General features: G+C 37.3%; 1 protein-coding gene and 1 long non-coding RNA gene across 5 annotated transcripts in view; one reads left to right on the forward strand and one right to left on the reverse strand.

Annotated features, from left to right (window-relative positions):
- LOC139144878 (uncharacterized) overlaps positions 1–17,339 on the reverse strand; it is a 57,180-nt gene extending 39,841 nt beyond the window's left edge. For all 4 annotated transcript variants that reach the window (XM_070715700.1, XM_070715702.1, XM_070715699.1 and 1 more), the window contains exons 1-3: positions 17,186–17,339; positions 14,929–15,201; positions 3,091–3,208 (exon numbers count right to left, since the gene is read on the reverse strand). In XM_070715700.1, coding sequence (XP_070571801.1) covers positions 3,091–3,208; positions 14,929–15,201; positions 17,186–17,258 — 464 coding nt within the window. In that variant the 5' untranslated portion in view covers positions 17,259–17,339. The remainder of the gene's footprint in view (positions 1–3,090; positions 3,209–14,928; positions 15,202–17,185) is intronic.
- Positions 304–17,192, forward strand: LOC139144880 (uncharacterized). The gene is made up of 3 exons (XR_011554867.1): positions 304–484; positions 2,247–2,369; positions 17,045–17,192. It is a non-coding gene; the product is annotated as an uncharacterized lncRNA (long non-coding RNA).
- Positions 17,340–26,102: the final 8,763 nt, after the last annotated feature.

Here is a 26,102-nt window from a genome sequence, read left to right on the forward strand (position 1 = left end):
CATGTTGGAATAGCGTCCAACAGACGACGTGCGCGCATGCGCAACATAGTGCGTACAAATTTACATAATCTTCTTCAAGGTATAACGATAACGCTGACAGTAATCCGGACCGTTAAAACAAAAAGAAAATAATAACTCGCGCAGTGGTAAGAAGGCCGTGTTTTCACTAAAATTTCAGACATTTCTTAGTATAATGTTACCTCACAGTTTTCTCTAATAGAAATCATATTTCAAGGGTTCAGAATATGAAATAATCACAAAATCGCTAAAATTGACCAACAAACCTGAGTCACTACCTTAAGCCCAGAATGCATTTGGGGCTCCAAATGCATTGTGGGGCTCCAATGCATTATGGGTAGGCATCATCAAAACAATATGGCCGCCAGTGAAAAGACACAAGGCAGTTCCAGCTCTAAAAAATGACTGTGTTGCAGCATAACCAGGTGTTTGACAGCTTTTATTCTCTGCATTATGGCAAGGTTAGGTAGGATAGATTATCATATGTCAATGTTTTGCTTTGGAAGACTGAAAAGTTACATATACAGTCAGGTTCACAATGATCCTTTGTCTACATGCCTGTTCAGTGTATAGACACTGTGTAACATGTACATGTAGCTTGTTGACCATGGCATTTCAGTCCATACACACAATATAAACAGGAGTGCAGTTTAAAGGCAAGGTAGTTGTGTAGTTAGGGATATGATTTTATATACAAATTATCAACTGAACAATGCATTGATATTTACGTAAGACCATGGAGGTAAAAGAAATACCTCCAAGGTGAGACAAAGAACCTATGAAACAAAGGGTTTTGACTGTGTTACATAACGGAACAGGACTGGACATGGATATCTAAGTAAATTTTTGCTCACATATTGCCATCATGAAGACTGAATTCTTTCTATGCTGGTGACTAGACCTTGTTTGGCTATTGAATTGCTAAAATAGTAAAATTTATGGTACTGAAAATTGAATGCTTTGTGTCATCAGTTTGGATACTTGACAATGCAGCATCTACTGAACCTCTAACACCTCACCTCTAACAAAAGTCAAGATATGAGTTTTACCAAATGAGATAGCGAGTCAAAAAATGCCTGAAAGGTAGATCTTAATTTCAATGTGTAGTATACTTGTGCAGTTTCAGCTATAAGAGTCAATTTGAATTGTTACATACAGCTTTGCATAATATTTTGTGTATCTCAATAACTTGTCATTTTTTGTGACTTTAGAAATAAAGTTTCTTTTTGTAAAAATGCTAGGTCTTGTATTCAGTGTTATTTTAAGACATTTTTGGGTTTGTAAATAGTATTCCTTCAAGAATACTTGAAAAATAAAAGAAAATCATTTTCGTGAGGGCCCCACAACATAATATAGCAGCCTTTAAAGGTATACAGTCACCTGTAATCTAAATATGCCCATATATGGTCAAAGGGGCGTTCCTTGGTATTCAAAATACCCATATGAGGGCGCTGTTTTTTAAAAGCGGCCACCCGCTTAAAATCTGTGATTGGTTAGATTTTCTCTTTCCATGGTAACTGTGGCAAAATTGGAACAGGTGACAGTATACCTTTAAGTCCCAATAGAGTTCATCTTCTTTTGGGATGTGCTAGTGTCTAATAGGGTGGCCCTACAGGGAAGACTGCTGGTGTCTTTTAGGGCGGCCCTATATGGACCCTGCTGGTGTCTTATAGGGCGGCCCTATAGGGACCCCTTTAGTGCCCTATAGGGCGGCCCTATAGGGACCCCACTAGTGCCCTATAGGGCGGCCCTATAGGGACCCTTCTAGTGCCCTAGGGTGGCCCAATAGGGACCCCTCTTGTGCCCTATAGGGCGGCCCTATAGGGAACACTGCCAAAATACTATACGACTGCCCTATAGGGCAGTCCTATATGATTTCTCAATAGGGTTCAATAGGGTTTTTTTGTAAGTGTGACTGCATGCAGTAAACTCAGCGACTTAATGTGCAGAGTGTCTCAATGTTCCTAGCCTTACATGAGTTTATAGATAGAAATACACCACTGAAGTTCGTTTCCGATCTTAATATTTTACTATTGCATGATGTTGAGTCTTACAATGGCGTTAACAAAGTGAGAGACCGCTCCCATATCTCACTCCGATTGAAGTTGAGAAGCTTATGTTTACAAACATTTATGTTTATCAACAAATAAAATCGCGCACGCGCAGCACGACGATTACTGCGCTTTAACCATTACGTAAGCCACTCAATTTGGTCTTTTCTGTTTCAGCACTCCCTCCCCTTATAAAATGGTTCACACCTATATGGTTGTGTGTACAATGAGTTCTCACTGGTGCTGATAATGTGCTACTGCAATGATTGCAATGACTGTTGCATCCTAAGTGCACTTAAGGTAGGACTGCGTCTTGAAGGTGAAAGAAAAACTTTTGCTCAAACTTTCCTAAAAGAATATTTCAATCATTCTCTTTAAAAATCAAGAATAAAAATCGAGGGTCACCGTACAGCTGGGGGGTGATATGGCAATATTCAGAGGTGGGGGTGGGTATCATCTGAAATTAGAGAACTGCTAAAAGGGAGGTCCAGTTTCCATAGTTACCAAGTCCAGTGACCCTTTGACATTTTTGACATGTAGATGCTTACCGCTAAATGAGAAATATCCATGGGCACACTGCTATTTTGACTTTCGTTAAAATCTGTTTGAAATTCGTTGATAATGGTAAAATTGTTTGAGAATGCCTTGCATGTAACTAAATGCCATAATAAGCCCTGTGTATACATGTAGCCTCAACTGTGAAGAGGAATGTAATGAAACTATTATTGCTAGAATACATATGGGTTTATGTTCCCTCACAGCAGGAGACAATTTGCCCTCATGGCATTGGGCCAATTGTCACCTGCTCTTGGACTCATAAACCCCTGTATTCCAGCAATAAATTACATGATTGTATATAATATTTTACAGAAAAAGGTTACCAGGGTTGATGGGGAAAAATGCATGGGCATACATGGTATACTCTAATGTTGCATAGGTATCAAGAAGAGCATTTTGTTTGAAATGCATGGTCATTCTAATTACATTACACTCACACATCAAATTAAGTTTCACAACTTACTATTGTCTGAATGTAAATTCATATGTTGTTGGAATGTAGCTGTCCACTGGGTCCCATGTACACCACATATCAATGATATTGCGTGACATACAGGAGAAGTTAGCCACACCTGGAACAGCTGAAGAGAGATGAAAACATGACTGAATTCATATACAAGAAAGTCAAAGTACTGAATTATGTCAAATAAATATATTTTTCTTTTGTACAAGCTCTAATGTAGCGCTAAGTTACATTTTGTGCATTTCATTTTAGGCATCAAATAAAAGGTCTGGTGAAACCCCCATGTTGCAAAATCGCAGAAATACAGTTGATGGTCTATACAACAGTTACATTCATTTCTTTTTTCGTTAAGCGCGCGTGATTATGAAATATTGCAACAGAAAAATGCAATTTGGGCGTGTTCCCTGAGCCTCTCCAGTCGACTTTTTTCGGCTCTCCGAAGTTTGCCCGACGCCGTATCTCATAACGGGAAGTAAAGTATTTCACACCTCCGCAAGCTCTCCATGGGGGTAACTTCTAGGGTTTCCGCTTACATGATCAGGACAGTCCTTCACTATAGGAAGACGTTCTTTTGGTGGCTGTGACAGCGGCAAGAACGTGAATGGCCGAACTGTAAACTTTTTCAAGTTCCACTCAAGTGTTTAGTGTTTGAACCATAATGTGCTTGTCTCTTCTGGTTTGTACGAACGGCCACGGTCCCTCGGCTGAGCCTGCCTCGCTACTCGCTACACAGAAGGTTGGGACCGCCATGCAAATCATTTGCATGAACACCGCAACACTGAACGTTGTGACTGCCATGAAAATGCACTAGTCTACAACATGGAACATCGGGACCGCAATGCAAATCGACAGTTACTTAAAACGTAAATGGGACCGTGATTAAAATGCACTATAACACAGAAGGTTTGGGCCGCGATGCAAATCAGCTGCATGAACAGCAACACTAAAACGAACAACAACACGGAATGTAGAGACTGCGATACAAATCATGGAGGTAGAGTCAGCCCGTAGAAAACTGAACGTCTTATCAAGTAGTTACTGTGTAGTGATTAGGTCTGTACCAACCCAAAACGACCTATTTTTGGGAAAATAAGTGGTTGGAACTTCATACATACTTATTTTGTGATCATACACACCTAATTGTTTTACGTCCGGAGAGCATAACAACTTATTTTGTTATCTACTTGGTCAAAATAAACAATTACGTTTAATTTCCTACAGACTTATGTTGTTTTGGGCCGGTGTCGCGTATTTTAAGTCTGCACAATAAATACGCTGCATATTCGGAAATGTGTGATAGTTGATTTTGATTTTGAAGTTCAACAAATTGTGTGAAAAAAACTACCATTTGACTTTGATCGGTACAGAAAATCAATCACTGACTTTTTATGTACGTTTTGCGAATGATCAGTTCTCATTGAAAAGTGTAACTGTTTCTACAAAAAAAAGACAAAAAACGATCAGACAGTTCGTGTCCGTGTCGGCTACATGGACGATCTGCCAAAAAATGCTTTGCGAAAATGAACGTTGAGCTTGACGTAAAATATGGTTGAACTTATTTCACGTGCATATCTCCCTTTAAAAGCCTAGTCTTTCAAAGAACTGCAACTCAAAAATAACGTATATCTGGTTCTTTTGTTTTCTTATCGGGCCCTTTCAAACATGAACTACGAGTCCGATCACAGAGTAGATTGAAAGCTTACGACTACGTATGATGCCAGGCAGCTATCCCAGCGTAATAAGCATAGTTTCAACATCGACTCACATCGGACGTGCGTGATGAAAGTCATCATCGAGCCAAGTTTGTAAGTCACGAGACTTGTATGTCGCAGACGTTTTTGCAGAGCGTTGTGATGATCTGGTAAAGGTTTACATGTAATGGATTTTCTGTCGTTTTAGCTTTTCAAACGCGAGCTCGCATACGGCTGTGTTCGATCACGTTGCTAGCTGGCTGAGTGCGTGGGTCACATGGGTCATCAGACTTTGAACCCAGGACTTTAGAATCACGCCTGATGATGTCATAGATCATGTGAAGACTTCTTTATGAATGGTCAGATTATTGTAGATCATGTGAAGATTTCTTTATGATTGGTCAAGTTGCCAAAAGGTCACGGGTCAAATGGTAAGCGGCAAATTAAATCTGATATGCACTGGTGGGACGTTAGGACGTTTTGAGTGAGAGAGAAAATCGTCACCTCTTTCCGCTCTGATTTTGACACAGTTTCGCGTAAAATTACCGTAGGACATAATCATTCAGGGTATGTACACGTTAGCTATGAATTTAAAACCAACAAAAAGCGTTTACGATGCGTTGATGGCGCTTGGATGACCGATTCTGAGATCGACCGCGATATCGTCCCGTAGAACACGAACACAACCCATATGCATTGTTCGATCGAAGCATGGAGGCAGGAGAGACCGAAGAGATCGTTTAAAACTAGTGTCAATGACACTGTCCTCCCATTTTACAGAAATACTAAGTACACATGACATTGCACTCTTACAGGTTGACTAAGAAAATTCCATTGCAAGTCCAAATTAATCTTATAGTGATACCCGAGCAATATGAAATGCTCCATCTCATAATGACTTTTACACATCTGACAGAAAACAACCCTTGGATCAAGACTATCATGTTTTACAGCAATCCAACAAATACTTTGGGAGAAAATGATTTTTTGACAAAAAATGGGAAAAATTGCCCCAAAAATACAAATATGAAAATTTCACCACAATTTGAACAAATCTGACAAAGGCTAACCCTAGGATCATACATACAAGTTTTCAAGGCAATGGGATGAGGGCTTTCAGAAAAGAAGATTTTTTGACAAAAAAAGCCGGGAAAATTGCCCAAAAAATACAACTTTCAAAATTTCAACACAATTTGAAGAAATGTAACTTAAGTCACTATAAAGAGTCTGCATACCAAGTTCCAACCAAATCTGGCCAGTGGCTACAGGGTTTTAGCAATTTGCAGGATTTTTCCTTTCTTCCCCTTCATTTGCATATTTTTGACCTTGACATGTTTATTTCAACAAATTCACATCTCCACCCCTGGGTGCACCTGTCCACCAAATACTAAGATGTTAGGTGCTGTGATTTAGTTTTTAATGTGGACGGACATACATCCGCACATACTAACCAACATACATACATACATACTTACAGACAGACAGACAAAAGACAGACAGACAAACAAACAGATAGACATGCATACATGCATACATTTATTTTTACAGCTTTTAACCTCCAACAGCCGACCAACTTGTCAATATCAGCTTGTTCAACTTGATACTACTGCTTATAATAATATAAACGAGAGTTAATTACATTCTAATTAAAGTAAACACGACTTGCTTATCAAGATTTACGTCATAAAAAAACAGCATATCTGTCAGGTTATAAAGAATCTTCAGATGGATATCTTTATCAATATTTTCATCCTATTAACCAAGCACATTTTAACTTTCAAATTAACATTGCATTTAAGTTCTGTTGAATAAGTTGAGCCCCTAGGTACTCAGAGAAAGCACACAGAAGAGACAAATGTTTGCAACTTAAGAAGTTCAAGGTCATCAAAAGCATCATAAGGAATCATGTAACACTTTCATTGCACTGTTTACACAGATTGCATAATTGCTATAAATAGCACATGAGGAATCTTACAGCCCAGCTTTACCATAAAAACCCTATCACTTTACCACTCTTTTAATTGACCACTCTATTTTTTTCCTCAAAAGTAATTTTATTTTATCCTTACCAAGTCAACCAAAAACGGAAATTGGAACTTTCTCTATCTCTATTTATTTGACCAACCTATCATGACAAACTATTATGAGAAATTTCTTTTAGATAACATGCAGAGCAAAATGTATGACGGTTCAGAATATATCAAAGTTTGGATTCAGGAAAGTTGCCTTTACATGTTTTAATCCTCCAAGATGGTAGGCAGTTCACTATGAACTGTCAAAAAAATTGAACTTTCTAATAATTCTATACTAAAATTATTTTGGCTTTGTTGATTTCCTAATTAATTCAATTATTTAAAATCATATTAATTATTTTTTTCTGGGTGAATTGATAGGGTTTATACAGTACAAGAGTTACATACAATGTAAGTCAAATTCAGTTAAAACATCATCATTGCATCATTCCTATAAATAGTACCTCAGCCTGGAACAGCACAATCATAATCTGCTCATTCACACAGGCAGTATTTGACTTTGAATGAATGACCTACTCTAGTACATTTCACCTATGTACCAAATTTGAAAGCATGGCAAAAAGTACCACAAAATTTGCAAATTTCAGCTTGAGTTCACAGAGTCATCTTCACGTCACTCCTAGGAACCTGCACACCCAATTAGAAAGTAATGGCATACAGTTTCAAAGAAGATTTTTTTAACCAAAAATGACAAAAATTGCCCCAAAATACAAATATGCAAATTTTGCCATAATTTTGATGAATTCTATTTTGAGTTATCACAAGGCATCTGCACGCCAAATTTTAAAGCGATCCGACCATTGGTTTAAGAGAAACAGATTTTTTACCAAAATGGCAAAAAAGAAAGAAAAAAATTCATTAAAAATAGAAAGCATCAAATATTGACATCAAATCTATATGTTTAAATGAGTTGGGCCTAAGGTACGTAAAACCCAAATATGACAATGATCAGAGGAGTGGTTCCTGAGTTATTGATTTTTGACCATTTTCGCCGTTTTCCTACCTCATTTGCATATCTATGAGACTAAAAAGTTCATTTTAACAACGGCACATTTACAACATGTATGGCATCACTACACCAAAAATCAGCTTAATACGTGCAGCGGTTTGTGAGTTTTTACGTTGGACGGACAGACATACATACATACATACATCCATACATACATACATACATACATACATACATACATACAGACAGACATCTCACATACAGACTTTTTTCAACCATATAACCTCCCAATTGCCATATATGTATGGCAAATGGGAGGTAAAAATTCGGTAAGTAATTTCCAATACGCCTTATCCACGAGTTGTCTCTGTAATTTTCGCAGTTTTCACTTCTTTAGTCACGCTATATTGATGTCATTCTTGGCGAACCCTGTTCAAGTATACGAAACGAACGAACTGTGTTGGCAAAATTAAACCATGATGGAGGTTGGTACCTCAATATAGACAGTGAAGTGTTACTCCACACTGTCACTGTCCAGTGTCTATCTCTGTGCGTTAATTACAAGGAGAGTTGTAGTAACGAATAGAGCCAGGCTATTATCTGTTATTTTTACTCATTGATTCAAAATTTTGACCCGATTGATGATATACATCAGATACTCATATATTTTTATTATTTAAACTTTGACCTGGTTTTAATATTATAAAGGGATACTTTTTGATTTACATTTCTTCTGTTTGAGATGTGCTGAACCCCAATCACCACCGGTCAGTAGTTGTAGTTTGGAATGGCGTGTCACTAATCAATGGGGAAAATGAGGCTGAAAAGCAAAGATTTGGTAATCACAACGAACATAATTTATAGATATGTCATGAGTGTTTTTATCAGAAGGTAAATTATTTTATATCAATTATTATAATTTCATTTAAGCACGTGAATGCTCTTTCCATGAATTTTTATATTAAGGATAGTCGACGAAGTACAAGCAATTTCACTCTCCACATGTAATGACATCCTTGTCTGTTATTTATCATTTTTATTCTCAGTGTATCTATCGGCAAAGGCCATGAAGCTGAACAGACCAATGTGGAGTTTCAGAACAAGATCGGAAAGTATAAGGATGGCATCAAAAACAACTTTTGATAATGTGAACAATCAAATGCAGACTTTAAGACGTGTTCTGTCAGGTTTTTCAAACGAATCTCCCCTTCCACTATGAAATAAAAGAGCTTGCAAACTTGACATCAGAGAACTGCTTCCTGTGTTGTCTTATTGCTTCTTGTGCTGTCTTGTTCCCTATGTTGAGGTAAGACTAATTTTTAGTTTCTTACATGGTAAGTCTATCCACTACAGTTCATTACAAAATGATTCTGAACCGAGTAAATTTGTAATGGATGGAAGTATTGGGAAGGCTACTATGTACACTGTCCCATGAACTCTACTGGAAGCTGCCCTCTGTCTTGGGTATCACTGTCCATTTTTCAGTTGTTGACCTGGTATATCAAGTTTAGAAGCATGATAATTATGATCCTACATAAAATGTTGGATGTGGCTGCATCACTGTTGTCAATTCCTGGTTTTGCAATTTTTTCATGCATCGAGACTTGAATGTATATAGGCATCATGTATGCTAATTTTTAAGAACATACATACTTATTGTCAAGAAGTATGTATATATGCTAATATATGTAAATTTTACATACTAATTTTACCTGCTTATATATGCTAATTAATATATGTAAATTTTACATACCAATTTTACCTGCTTATATTTACGCGCTTTAAGTATGTATTGCTAAGTGGTTATGCTAATTTTTAGGTCTGTATGGCCGATGCCTACCTAACTAATTTACATTTTTCGGCCTATACACATACTTAGTAGTATGTACAGACCTAACTTTGGCCATAGACAAAAGGAACAAGTCTGTAACGAAACAAGTAGGTATCTGCCACAAAAACAACTTATATACAGACTTATTTACAGACTTATGGATAACTTAAATAAGTATGTGAGTTTTATAAGGGAGCCTCCATGATACAAATTGACAGCAACATAGAACGCGTCATTGGGACGGTGATTAAAATGAAGAAACATAGGGCCAAAGTCCCTGAAGCTACTATAGACATGGATACAAAATTAAGTATTTCCTGACTGTATGAAATTATCTCACAACGGTCATCCTAGGGACTTGTAAACCAAATATTAAAGCTGTCTGACCAGCGGTTTTGAAAAAACAAGCGACCCAACAGTTGATAGAGCTCTGTGTTATGTAGAGAATAACCTTTTGTGACATATGTATTGATGAAGAATGTGGATATCTTTGATAGCTCATTTCAGGATGACCTGACCAAAAATGGAAAAAAAATTCCTTAAAAATACAGATTTGCATATTTCTAGTTTTAGTGTTGCTGAATTTTGCTGAGTTTGTAACGCGAACCTGGTCCGGAAACTTCATGGTTTTACACGCAATAGAATACGACAAAGTCCCTCTACTAAAATGACATCGTCCAAAATCTTCAACCAATCAATGACTCTGTATCAACCATAATTAAGTCTCTGCGCTCGTAATGCACAGGCTTTGATGCTGGGACCACTTTCGGCATGAAAGCCGTCTTTTAATTGGACAATGCATTTGAAACGTGGACACACAGTAGATGTCACATGGCGCATGGCAGTTATTCAGATACGGAGTGGTCGATACTGCTTGTGATCGACGATCCGATCTCCGAAACTTTAATAAGGCATTACCGGTGGTGAGCTTTATCAGACAAAGAAAGAGATCAAGTAGCTTCGGCTGCCAAGAGCCACAAACTGCGAAATTGCTGGAGACTTCGCAAAAAAAGAGCATGATTACCATTTTGAACTATGTGAGCTCGGCAAGATGAAGTTGTCCCTGTGCATCAGATTTGAACATCATAGATAGCTACCTACGTTTGAAATCGAAGTTGGAAAATAATTCTCATTCAAATCTCATTCAGCAACATGGTTTGAATTTTGATGCCCACTGCCCTCCGGTTTGACGGCACGCGATTTTAGATATATTCGGGGGTCTAATTTTACTTCGAAAATCATTTAATTTGTTTTGGGATCGCGATCGAGTGTTGGTAATGTACAGTATTTATTTTTTTATTCAGTCTAACTTGTCTATTTTGACATCCCCATTTATTTTGTTCAGCGAATCAAACCATTATTATTGATTGGTTTACACTTGTGTCTTTTTATTTTATATGAATTATCGTCTTTTCGATGCGTCACTTGTACAATCATTGACAGTCTCGCTTCTACTATCCATGGTCCGTCCACCCAGCACTGCACTTGTACTATGGTGCAACAAAGGTCAACGTGTACGACTCAATTTACATAAATATCAAAGCTCACAAAAAACACGAATAGGATATCAAAAAGTATGTCACCGCAACATTGCTGCACAGAACAAAATATTGAAAATGCAGGTCGACATTGTTACTTTCACCGTCTTACATTTCAGTATTTTCACTGGAAATAAAGATATCTAACTTCACAAGTTCAAATTTATGAACGTACTTGTATTATATGCTTCAATTGACTGTATGAATTATGATCAATTCAAGAAATACAGTGAAATTTAGGGTGTACTGGGATGGCCTAATCATTGAGGAAAAAAGTCTACGGTAATTATTGCATGAGAAAATTTTTCTCAAAATGAGAATTTTTTTAGCACACCATTCTCATTTTTGAGAACATAACCTGCTGACCCAGAGGAAACCCAGCGAACCTTGTGGCCTCGATTAAAATGCGTATGTCTGCTATGTATAGCAAAAGTTTCAATTCTTGCGAGCAAGTGTTCCTATGCCTGCTGTACACTAGACAAAATGACGTCAAATTTTTCGCGAGACTTGGCTCGATTGCAAATGCTTACGACGGAAAGAACGCAATAAATACAGAAGTAGATACAGTTTTTGCAAATCGCCGAGAGAGAAGCGCAGATCAACAACAGACTAAAAAACGTTTTTTCATTTATTTTGCCATATTTTTTAAACAAAACTCAGTTTCGCCACTGTGGCGAATTAGGATCTATTTTTTTTCTCCACTTCGGATTTCAATTCGCATTGGCGAACGTGACCAATGGGCAGCGCGAACACTGTTTTGTTAGCGGATACCGGGCAGAGATAAGGCGGCCTGGGACCGCTATTTGATGTAAATGAACACCGTTGTGACGTCACAGTTGGCCAACCATGATCCCCGCTGTGGGCGTGACCTAAGTGTCGCAAAATGACCCGATGAAAGCCGCGCATAGATATATCAAAAAAATTAACACTCGCGCATACTTTTAGGTTGCAATTCTGTTGCGAGTGTAATAGTATTGACCCCCTGGAAGATATTCAGTCACAAGAATGGGACCATTTCACCAGACCTTTAAACAGCAGTGTAGAGTTATACAAAATTTCACTATGTAAATTCCATTGTACTATTCACAAAACGAGGTCAATTTGGTATGTATGGATGAGGGATCTGTACATGTTAGATTAGACTGGCCTGTACAGCCAAGCCATCATGTTTACACTGAGCAAATGTCACTATGCATGTATAACAAATTTTTGTGCACAATCTTGTTTGGATACCTAAACATGAAGTGATGAGAAACTCTTTGGTAAAATTAGTTTGGGACTTTTGAAGAGAGGCCACTCCTTGCATCACGTGTACAAAAAGTCATGCATGTACCGAAAGTGAAATTGCTACAAATGGTGATTGTGGATTTTGGTTGCTAAAAATAGAAGGTACACATGCTTGTCTATACTTGTTGAAGGTCACAAGCAGAATCACCAGTAATCAGTACAATGAGTTCATTTTGCCTTTTGGAATAAGTGTCAGGCAAAAACAATTACTTATTTTATATCAAATATAATGCTAAAATGTTATTCTTTTGCTTAGTAGTTCTTCAAATTCATTAATTCAGCAAACTTTTTGTCTAAGTTGTTCAATCATTAATAGTGCACAGTGGAAGTGATGTATATGCATGGGGGTTTACACTTCAAAGTTCATTATCTGGCACCTACATTTGAATAAGTATGGGTGCAAATTATGGCATCATAATAGCAATTAGACATACCGTATAATATATAATAAACTCAGAAAAGGTCAGCATGATTAAAATTTTTTTCAGGACATGTTGTGATCCTCTTCCAAAAAGAGCAGATAGTACACTATACATTACTCAAATTCCGCCTGCTGTGAATTTGAAATTTATAGCATCCTTCGATAATAGAGGCAAATCCTTATTAATGTTGCATTACAGGCAAAGGGGAAATTAGCTGGTGTGAAGTCATATTTTTCAGTTATTTTACTGTCTTTCATTTTTCTAACAAAATGGGTATTTGCTACCAAGTCTCCTCTGTTTCAACAATAATTGCACTAGATGCATTTTATTTGTCCCTTTGCCACACAAATAATTTCATATGCAAACAATGATTGCCTTGTGTAATGGTTACAGCCCCAACTCAATTATCAGATTTATCTAATATAAATATTATTTCCTTGATAAAATATTCAATGGAAAACAAAAGAATGACAAACTGTTAATGGGGTGTTGACACATTCCCTAATGGGAGAACCTGGGATTGAGAAGGGCGCCTTTAAGGAGCCCATTGACATAGGTACCTTATCACAGGATCATATTAATCAGTCAATATTAAGAGCTACAAAAGATGATTGCTATCTAATACAGTGTTGATAGATGGGTGTAATCCTCTGATAAGATTAACATGTTGGGCAGTGCTGGCGAGCACAGAGTAGACATGAGATCAAAGGTTGTGTGAGGAGACACTGTAGCAAATACACCTTTCATCAGAAATGCCAGAGTCTCATGATGAAGAATATAAAAAATCTATACACAATTACTTTCCTCTTGTACTATGTGGTTGCATTTACAGCCTGCCATACACGAGAAAAATTTCATTGGGGGCTTTTTTCAGAAATATATTCCCATGTGTGGAGAATTTAGTAAGTTTTCTTCCATTTTTGCTGTTGAGCAAAAAATCCAGCATGCACCAAAGAAAGCAATTTTCCCCAAGTCCTTTAGTAAAGCACATGCATGGGAGTCACACAACAATACAGATTTTTACAAGTGTATAGTGATCTTTTTCTTTCCTGTTCTCAAAGTCTGAAGTCCTTCTGTCGTATAGGGCAGGGTTATTGGACCAAAATTCCACTGAAAGACGAGAGGAAAATTGCTTTTTCCAGCCCACATGCTGATGACGCAGGTGCTGCCAACTGGTAAATTTCATGAATTTCTCAAAATCATCACAAAACATGTTTTGAAGGCTGATATACTGATTTTTCTTATTTTTGACCTTGACCCAAAATTTGGAGGGGAAAGTAGAGCTGTTCGTTACTGCCCTCCCACTGGCATACACGGAAAATATGCCCTCCCACTGAATTTTGATGCCCACTGCCCTCCGGTACTACTACAGTCTGCCCGCTCCCCACAACAATTCAAGCTCCCCGCTGCCCTCTCCCCACTACTAAAATTCCCCATTGCCAACTATATGCCGACTAGGCAACCTAGATTAACACAAAACCATGCCAGTAGTTAGCAGTATACTTGGAACATTGCTCCCCTCTAAGTTAGGCGCTTAATTTCTGCTCAAGTTCTATCAACCGCGCCGCTTTCCCCTCCCTCTACGTATTTTCCGGTGTCCACTGTCAAAAATTTTCTCCCCGCCCGCTGAAAGTAATGAAATTTCTTCCCCGCCCACAGTAAATATCGATATTTTCTCCCCGCCCGCTGATTAGTTTTGTAATTTGCCCGCCCGCTGAAGAACTTCGCACGAACACCTTTTTGCACGAACAGCTTAGTTGGCGGCACCTGATGACGTTTGCTCGTCAAGAAAAGAATATATCAAACATGTCGAATAGTTTGCTCAATGGCATAAAAGGAAGGAAACTCACAGAAAATGGCCCGTACATGAGAGTAAATTGGCTGAGCGAAAAGCCTAGAATAAAAATTTGCAAAGCTAATTTCTCTCTTGTATGGCAGCCAGGCTTCAAGAAGCCTGGAAAAATGGTAAAAAAATATTTGAATGCTTTTCACATTCTCAGGTTCCTTTTGACTTTGTACATTGAAGTCACAGTTACAACTGTAGAAGAATTAACATTCTGAACATAAGGATCAATACATTAACTTACTGCCTACAGCCACCACTGTGGTTGCCGTTGCAGCAGCTCCGGCGTGCTGCTGTATTGCACATGTGTAGTTGCCGGCTTGGCTGAATGAGATGTCTGTGAGTGTTAGTTGTGATGCGGTTGTATTTATGGCAGTGTAGATGCTGTGATTAAGCTGTCTGGTCTTGAAATACCACACCAAATCTTCTGAGGAGAGACGCTCCGTTGTTTCAATGTCATACATATTGCACTGTATTGTAACTGTACTTCCATTCTTTGCTACTTTGTAATCTGGAACTACACAAAAAGTGAAAAAAGTCATACGCATTCCATGTCCAACATTGCTTTGATTCCCAAAATCTCATCTGACAAAAATAATTAAAATTGCGCAAACGAACTTTGTGACTTATAAGATCACCCTCAATCTGACTTTCACCCTAGATTTACTTTGCAGAGGTCCTCTTTTATAATATATTATGGAAAGTAGCAACAATCATACAAACCAACCCATCAAATATCTAACCACTTTTTACCAATCTCAAAAATTAAAGAATCAATGTAGCAAAATTGATTCTGATCGGCTGTTTTTGAGATATTTTGCATCAACAGACACACAGACACACATAGTTATGACAATAAATTATGTGTTAACACATGAGCACAATTTGTGCATAATTCAACTAAATTCAGTCTTGATATTGTAAAGATGTGCACCCCCTGGAATACCTCCACTTTGAACCACAAGCACATGCAATTTTTAACCTGTTCACCCCTTGTTCCCTGTCGGCAGCTCACTGTTGATAACATGGAATAGAATGGAATAAAAAGGCAGTCATATGCAAACTGTAATAGTTACAGCAATGTGGTAATCTCAAAAAAGTGATTAAAAATGAAAAGTTAAGAGGAAAACTTTTAAGTTTTCCTGTCCATTGCTAAAAGACAGAATATTCACTTTCACTTCTCATTCTTGAATGTAACTTGATGTTTAACCTGATGCCGACTTTGCTACCATGATCTGCTGCATCCCTGAGCCTGGCCATGATGCTCTGCATGTGTAAACATGTACGCATGAAGTATGGTGCAAACAAAATCTGCAGGAAGTAGATAAGACTTCAATGGGCTCTCTGATTGTGCAGCTGCTTGCCGGGGAAGTGCTCAGAAGATCTGGTAATTTGTTGCAATATATTATATTACATGTATCCACACAAATTGCACTGCATGAACATCAGACTTTAAACCATAAGTATTTGAATGCTTGTATGAACTGAATGCTTGCCATAATTCTAAGAGGATATTTGTTTATGACAGTTTGGCACAACCCACTTGTGGAAATCCCCCTTGCAGCTCAATGGCAATCTAGTATCTAGTCAGATGACTCAATTTGATTCTAGGCTAGCCAAACTCAGCACTACCTTCGGTAGTACCTTGAATCCCTAATAGACTAGTTACACTTTCACCACCATGGTTTGGCCCAAACTCATTGTTTGCAATGGTAAGTGTGGACTTGTTTACAGGGAACTAGGGGTGAACAGAGTAAAAGTTGTTTTTGCTTGATGTGCTCAATGACAGCACCAGCATGCTTATAATGAATGTTGTTGTTCTTCTGCATTTCTCTTTCCAAGATCTTGCTGTAAATATATCTATAAATATTTCTACAAATAGTTCCCAAATGAATTCTTTTATATTCAACTACAACTAACTGCCAATTTTTTCTGCTTGTGTTATCAAACTTTTTATTTTTCTAGGCTTGGCAAGTAAAAGCTACGGTAGCTAGGCTATTCTTGACAAAAAGGTGTTTGAGGGTCTCTGAGAGTCATGATATTAAAAATGATTCTTTCATCCATGTTGGATTAGCAAAATAACCTTAATTTATGGGAAAAAAATCAGTGAATTTTTTAATCGCATAAAATTGTGAATTTTGTAAGACTGGCATTTTCCTGATACATTGGTCATACATGCATGCATGTTTTAGTACATTTTTCATCTCAAAAAAAATTCATAATGCTGTCTGTTACCATATGAATGGTTTTAGCATTTATTTGAATTTAGGTCTGATATGAAAGATGTACATGATTCTAAAGGTTTTGGAGGATGGGTTTTGCTATTTTGTCTGAACTGGAATCTATTTTATTTTTTGCAGAATCGTCATTTTGTAAAATATTATTGGCCATGCACTGACAAATGAAGATGGATCATGACATCAACTTCGCAACTAAATACACATGTAGCGTCTGTGACTATGAGTTGTACACCAGCAGGAAAACTGTGATATTTCACTTACCATGAAGTTTAATGCCAAGTGTAAATTCAGCAGAGATCAAGATTCCCACCAGAATTTGTAATGATGTCAGCATTCTGGACTTTTACAGACAACGGCAACACTTGCACGATTTTCTGTTCAGGAAATTGTCCACTGAGAGAAACTCCACGACCTTTACCAACTGGTGAGCAAACAGACCTGAAGAGGTCAAAAGTAATCCAGTCAAGAGTCGAGTCAGAGAAAAACACAAGAAAGACTTTAAGTGAATGATATAATGACATATTTCAACCTCACAATACATAAATGTTTGGCCTCGCAATGATGTATAAAGTGTGCCAAATCAATGAGAATGTAGTCATGACTTGGGAGAAATCTGTATTTTGACAGCCCAATAAATTTTACATTCTGAGGAGTAAACATTCCTTCACTTTAGAAACTGAGACAGGGAGTTTGGACGTGTCTGAATACCAGTCAGCATCATTCATGCATACAGTTTTAGGGTATAGTGAGTGGCACATATTTTACTTCCAACATTTTACAAACTGTGCATGACAACATTTTTCACCTTTGTTCAATATTGGAAAATTTAAGGCATGAAATATCAGATTCTGAGGGTCACACCAAAACGCCATCCCTTCCTCGATTTTGTCATGTTTCATGCATCATTGCTGGGGGAAATATGACCGGCGGCTTTTAAAAAAGGTGTTTATGTCTCAAGGTGAAAACGCCATTTAAAACATAATGCAGCAACCCATCACAACACCTCCAGAAAGAAAAACTGAAAGTCAAACTTATATTGGTGAGCTAGAAATTAAGGAACAGCCCAAGCAGACTTCTGAAATCACATATTTTACATCATAAACGCTACCTTGTATCATGTATTCATGTAAATTCAAATCCTATGTTTTAATGAGGATTTATAATTTTCAGTTCAAGGCAGGAATGTATACTCCTGATTCACTTATTACCATTTTGAGACTGATAATGAAGACCTACATACAGCCTCTTTGCAAAGTAAAAATGTAAACAGGAACTCACTTGAGAGTTCAACACAGCTGTTGGTTTCTTTCTAATGTTCACAGCAATATGAAGTGAAATCATGCACAAATGTTTTTATGTTCCTCAGGAACTATTCAAGAATTGCATTTTGGTAATAGACGAACAGGAAAAATTTAAAAATATGTGAATTCAAAATGCTACCTGCGCTGGGGGAAAATTAAACTCTCAATTTCCAAAGGCAAGTTGGTGAAATACTCTACATACTTCTCAATGAGTGAACACAAGTAGAAAACCGCAGTATTGTGAAAATTTTAGACACTTAAGATCAGTCTCCGAGGCACATTATTCTGATTTTCACTACAAAGACTTTTGATGTGCAGTACAACGTGGGATATGGACTGGGCAAAGTGATAGTAACATACTGTCACTTCGCCAGAAAACATTGTTTTGTAAGGCATGGAACAGTATTAATAAGTAACTAATGGAGATGAAAATGTCAATTCCACTAGCTTAAAGGGGGATTGAGCCTCCCTTTATAAGGGCGCGAAGCTATGGCAGCGTTCATTGTGTAAGTGCATGGACACCGAACAGGCAACATGCAGGCACACGCTCTAGAAAATGCCACTTTTCAGTTTTTTCCGCCCGCAAAAACACAGACTGCCAAGCGGCCAGCTCGAAGTTGCTGCCGATCAAACTCTGTAGTATTCAAATTCTATCGCTATTGGAAGACGATTTTTTTAGGAAATTCGAGCGTTGGTGGTGGTGAATCAATGACCGTTGGCGATTTGAACTGACCGTCAATCAAACGCTTGTATAAACTCTGTTTGCAGGATCAGCAAAAGGTGCCAAAAGGTTGAGATCAGCTTGTGTAATTAATGTTGTAGAAATCAAACATCGTACTGGCCAGGTGTTTGACTGGGAGGAGAACTGCACTTATGCTAAACACTTTGATTGAAAATTACCCTTCTCAATCCCAGGTTCTCGCATTAGCGAATGTGTCAACAGCTCATTAACAGTTTGTCATTCTTTTGTTTTCCATTGAATATTTTATCAAGTAAATAATATCTATATCAGATAAATCTGATAATTGAGTGGGGCCTTTAAGTAAATGCAGTTATCAAAAGCCATTATCCTCATACATCATAAATAATTGTTTTCAATATTCTTAAACAAGATACCTAATGGCCAATACAGCTCTGCTGTATTATGTAGAGAATAACTATTTGTGACACATGTGTTGATGAAGGTGGAAATCTTTGATAGCTCATTTCAGTGGCCTGGCGAAAAATGGCAAAAATAGCTGCAAAAGTACACAATTGAAGATTTCATCATAAATTGAACATATTACATTAAGATCATCCCCAAGAACATGTCAATCAAAGCTATCAGATGAGTATTAAGTTTTTTTTGAGAAACAAATATTTTTTGCCAAAAATAGCAAAAATTGCCCAAAAATACAAAACTGCAGATTTCATCATTATTTCAATACATCATAAATAAAAAAACCCTACAAACCTGTATACCAAAAGGTTTTGGTGAAACAAATTTTTGAAGATTTTGGTGAAACAAATTTTTGACCAAAACTGACAAAAAATTGCCTTAATAATACAAATTTACATATTTCTGTACAATTTGGACAAATCTAAAATAGGAAATCCCTGAGCAAGTATCTCCCAAATATCAAAGCTGTCTGACCTGCAGTTTTGAAGAACGATTTGTAAATATTTTTTGACTAAAAATGATGAAAATTGCCTTAAAAATACAAATATGCAAATTTCACCACGATTTTGAACAAACCTAACGGAGGTCACCCCTAAGTGAATTGCATATCGAATTTCAAAGCAATTGGACATGCAGTTTCAGAGGAGACTTGGCAATTGTTAATTGACAAACAATGGAGAGACGGACTGATGACGGATGAACAACGAATGAAAATCAGCCTGTTTAATAATTAAGCTCAACGTCGCTGACAACTCAGCTAAAGAGAGGAATTTTTATTATCAGATTTACATGGCAACACATTTTGCTCCGAGACTGACATATTTAACGGAAATCAAATAACGAGGGAGCAATGCAAGTTCTTTTTACAGTATTAATACTCCCATAGCACTCACACCCACAGAATCACATTTATCCCCTTCTTTGAGAAAATGGTAATTTTGACAAATTCTGAGGTGTCATGTAGTAGCTATAAGGCAACCATGTACATATAATCATGCACAACATTAGCTTTTGAATACACAGTGCACAAAAGAAACATACATGAAAGTGACGATTCATTTTCAGCTGGCAACATTTTTGGCAGTATATGTCTAACCTTACCTTTTTAACTGCACAAAAACACGAGACCAGACTGATGAAAGTTGGCTTAGTTGGCGCAAGTCTAGGTCACGATGAAAATCTTGCCAGCTGTGGGGGCTGTACGTGCCAATAATGAATCAGGATCATGTGTACTGTAGCCTTCCTCGCATGAGAGAAACTGAAGGGTGAAACCCACCGCCCTGCTACAGTTCCACAACCTGCCAATTGCACTAGCCTGCAAACAAATTATAATTAATGAGAGGTATTATACACACGGCACGGGGGATGCACTCATGCAGGCCAGCTACACGTAAGCTGTTAATCTCAAAACTCAGAAAACAGCCCATACTGTGATCTGTTACCTGAATACATCTGCAGCATCCACTTTTTCCAGTAGAGCTACAAGATCATGAACAAAGCAGCACCGAGTGGCAAAGCCAGATAGCAATATGAAACAGAAATGTGATAAACATGCAATATTAACAATTGCAAAATAGACATAGGGGAAAACCATGCATGACTCAAAGCAGGGGTCAGAGATCACAGAACAGTTGGTCAGAGTCAATGTATGTATGCTCAACTTGTGCTATCCGGTGATTTCTGCAAAATAGACATAGGGGAAAACCATGCATGACTCAAAGCAGGGGTCAGAGGTCGATCACAGAACAGTTGGTCAGAGTCAATGTAATATGTATGCTCAACTTGTGCTATCCAGTGATTTCTGATTCCTTTCACAATCAGGTTTACCTTCCCATGCTCCGCCAGAGTAGTTTCATTATATTAAGCATTCAGTATACTTTGGGACAGGTCATGGAAACACATTGTCCTACATAACCTTTACTTTGGGTGTGTTGCACAGCTCTAGATCGCTGGCATGTACAGTAAATGTGTCATATTGTGTACAAAATGAGGCCACCATCACTTAAGTCATTTTAAAAAATGTTCACAATACTAACACTGTTTATTCAGGGCTGAGCAAATCCTTTTCAGTACTAGCCCGGGCTGAGTACTTAAATAGTAGCGCCAAAACAGTAATGTAGCCCAATGTCAGATTATTCACTCGTCCCTCTATGTCAGTGGTTGTAAATTCTGTTTAGCTAAAGCGTCAAACTATCATAGCCATTATCAGAAGAGGCTGATTGTTGGAAATATTTCATAATATGTTACCCAGCAATGACAAATTGTCATGCATTTTTGTGATGCATTTTGTGGCTGTACATGATGTAGAGACTTAGCGATTTTTTCTTCCCATCAATTTTGCAAAATTGTCGATTTTGTCTGCCGGGCTATGCAAAAAAGTGTTAGACTAAAAAGAAAAAAACTGCTGGCCCTTGAGGTCAGACGTAGCTCCAGGATCAAAAATTACTCACCTCTATTTATGCATGAAATGTAAATATACCATGTGGTGTGTTACGTTTAGTCTATATACCTTGATATCCTTCGTCAAAAAGTCTACTGCAGCTACATTATAACTATTAAGATGCGCAAGCATCGGATGTGTCATTGTTGGTGAGGAATTCCCCGTTTTTCAAAAATAGGGAGAGTAGAGTTTCATAAGCACATGAGCAAAACTGGAAAAGTTAGAAAGTGAATTTTGGTGTTCGTAATTCCCCAACTATGATCTTATTACAAACTGTTAGTCACCACAGCCTGACCTGATTCCATAGTATGCAGCGATGGAATGTGTCAGCACTTTGTTGCTGTTGTTTATGATTCATAGTCGCCACACACACGCTTTCATAATGTTAACACTTAAATTTATCTCAATACTCTAGTTGTCATTAAATTTGATAAATTAATTTACATTCACAACTTCTACACAAATGATGAAAAGTGAACTCAATATTACAACTGTATTTAACAATTTTGAGATTTTGCACAACCTGCATGCACCCACATTATCTCAATATAGAGTCTGATCAGACCTACATGTATAATATTTTTTTAAATACTACGTGTGGTATAATATATCCCATTGCTTTCAATAGAGTGGGTGTATGTACCGATACATGTATACAGGAAATGGGAGTGGAAAGATCTATTTTCAATGTTTCAAACCCTGGGAAAAACTGTGCTGAAACTCGGATCCACACCGGATCTGACCCAGCTATAACCATGTATCTAACAAGATTGCTGTAAACCTGATGTCTGTGACCCATTGAAAGTTTTGACTACTGCTTTTCCCCCATGTATCATGAACATCCACTGCAGACAAGAGACGACAGCTAATTACGTGATTGACTTATGTATTTTCAGCTGTACAGCATACGACATACATCAAATTTTATGGGAAGAAAATGTCACAAGCATGTAGACAGAGCTCAGCTGTTGTAAGCTAGTGTGTCCCATGCACCTTAACTTTATGCAAATCAATCTTCACTTATGAAAAACCAATAAATTTGATGAATGAAAAGCTTAGTGCCACGTTTGCCAGAGTTATAGATCATTGAGGCATATTGTGCAAATGTTTGATCAAAAATGTTGGCCTTTATTCCCCAGGTAATATATGACACCATCCAAGAGCAAGACTGACACGTAGACTTAATATATTCTCTGTTATACAAATACACTACACGTTAATTAATTGGATTCTTCTTGAAATATTTTCCCAGGTATTCCCATTTTTTTGAAAAATCTATGATGTGGCCAAGTGTTTGTTCTATGACTGGGGGAGTTAAATATTTGATACAAATAGTCAACAGCTTGTTGAATAACAAAGTAGCTGGGTCATCTCCACAATTCAGGTCTTCCTTTTCAAAGCAGATGAGGGTAGTGAGGGATTTGTGAATGCCAGCTTCCCTGGCTGTTTCCAAGGTAACGACATCAAACAGTCATGCGTAGTTTTGCTGAGAGATGTTAATTCACTAGTAAAAATTACTTATCTGTGAGGTCAAGCCAGTGAGCACAGAAATAAAGGAATCTATCTTAGTTCAGTAATTATTTATATGTACTTTCATCTAATGAGCTCTTATTTAATTTCCTGACATCTCTCTTTCAGGACATTTCCATGGAAACAAGTCATTTATCAATAATCCATCATCTTTGTGTCTTTCATCTACTATGAAAGTCTGACAATGAAACGTCCACACTGCATACGGGAATGTATTTCACTATACAGAAAAATACAGTCCACCTCATAATACTGATTATACATGATACCTTCAGAAACATTCTTTTAGAAAACAAATGCATTCAACAATAAAATTCCCAGACCTTTATTATTTATAATATACTTGCATGTGTGCAATTTTTGATGATTTTTTTGTTCACGTATTTGTTTACGACTGTGCTTAGGCCAAGCGGTTTTGACTGCTGCTGTCTAGGGTAGGTGAATTGGTACCATACAGTATGTTATAAGTTCTAAGCCAATTGAGAACTTTCTACCAATATTTTAGCAAAATTTAAAAAGTCTTAAATTATTGTTTGTATAAATGAGGATAAAATGCACGAATTAAAACTTCTGTTGATTAACTTAGCATTTTTTGTGTCCACGATCATCGAACTTTAACCTTTACTGAATGTGTATATCTACAAACCCAACTGTACAGTATGTGACTCTATCATGTTTCTCAATACAGTTCAAACTTTGCTATCAACAAATGACTGAAATATCCTGGAAATTTAAAATCACTAATTTTGAGCAAGGGAATTCAAGAAATTGGAATCCATGCACTTTCTACAAAAAAGTGCAACTGGGCTACAAACTACAACACTGCTAATTTCCTAATAATTTGAACAAACTTCAACTAAGACTACCTGCAGTACTGAACCAAATTTTAAAGTGATTGTGAAGTGTCAGAGAGACTTTGAACAAAATGACAAAAACACTCTTGATTAAGGCAAGCTTTAACAAGCATCAATAAGCAATTGGAAAAAAAATGGAAAAAAATAATCAATAACAATATCCTTTGTGGACCAATATTGGCCATTAGTGCTAAACAGGTGACTTGTAAAATTACGAGTTATGTATAGAAAGTGGTTTAAATTGTAAGGTCAACTACTGGTACCAGAGACAAATGAATTTAATTATACACCTCAAATGCCATAGAAGAGGTACATGTGACAGATAACTAATGTACCGGTAACTTTGACACGTAAATATGTGCTCATCATTGCGTGCAGCTGCTGCTCATTAATTATTCTCAATTGATCTACTGAGCAAAGTTTTGGCTGGTACTGGTACTTATTGACATTATTTTGTTACTGATAAAATTGTCAGTTGATAAAATAATATCAAATGTAACCTTCCCTATCCAAAATCCTCTTTAAAATAATATCACGATGGTAATTTCAATTGAAAAAATATCAAATGAGAAATGTGAAATTCTGAAATGGGGAACTGGACATGTTGTTGATATTTGAATCTATGGTATTCCCGGATGCAAAAATGGCAGACTACAGCACTGCAAAACCATGATGTTTAAAACATACAGCTAACACAAAACTGTATACTCTACTTCAAAGTCGAGATATTGCATATCAGCTGCACATCTTGAACCCTGCTTTTTTCAATGAGAGCTGTATCGGGTACAGAAGTTTTTGGCTAATCCAGCGGCTACATGGAAGACACAATTAACACCTAGCTACTATAATATTGCAGAGATCATAGCAACCAATGACCCATCATGTTGAATAACAATTGCAGAACCAGAGAATTTATCAAGTATCAACTGTTGAGAAGATTTTAGGCCCTCCCAAAGGGATCATTTATAAATTTTGGCCTCCTCTGAATCCTATAGGCCGAACATCGATGCAATGTTCTTGACGTTATAAGTTCCCCTGTTTATACATCTTGTTTCTTTTCCTCCTTCAACTATACCCTAAGGCTTGTAATGTGATGTAAAGTTGAATGGTGACATATGAGGGACTGAACAAAAATTATGGCGGGGGGGGGGGGGGGGGGGGGGTTGCACAAAAATATCAAAAAATATCATCAAAACTTGTAGCTATTGTCCTTTTCACATATTACCAATGAAAATAAACAGTATGCATAGGCTGTGTTCAACAAGATGAATACACGAGTGTTTCACCATGGTTTTTAAGTTGAATCATGCTGTTATATGGAACATAGAATTGTTACACATAGAAATCTGCAATAATCATCCTTTCCAAAACAAAAGAGAAAACTATTAAACCATGTCTGAGACAAGAGAATCATCTTCAAAAGAGGAATGAGAGGTAATACTTTCAACAATTTTAGATATGCCGGGCAGATTATAAATGGTTCGGAAATCAGTTTTAAAAAATTTGCTTGGTAGATTTTGCAATGACTTCATTGCCCATAGTGTCTCAGTTTACCAAGATGTGGATGATCAGCAGCTATATATAAAACCCCATACTTTGTCTCACCATTTTAATAAGTACTGTGTATCAACATCATTGGGAACGTACACAGCTTGAGTATGACGTCAACTATGTGGCAGTCATGGAGGAGAACGTACACATGATCTTTAGAATGTTCTAGACTAATTAAACTCAGATAATGGGTGAGGGAGAATCGACCTACATATATTGATAATAATATTAATGTATCCAGTTATGGCAGAAATGCAAGTACCGCCAATATAGGTGTACCAAATGTGCAAGCTGTATCGATAAACTGAATTAATATTGAATATTTCAACATGAGAGGGTGTAA

Source organism: Ptychodera flava, chromosome 12 (assembly GCF_041260155.1).
Source record: "Ptychodera flava strain L36383 chromosome 12, AS_Pfla_20210202, whole genome shotgun sequence".
Taxonomy (NCBI): domain Eukaryota; kingdom Metazoa; phylum Hemichordata; class Enteropneusta; family Ptychoderidae; genus Ptychodera; species Ptychodera flava.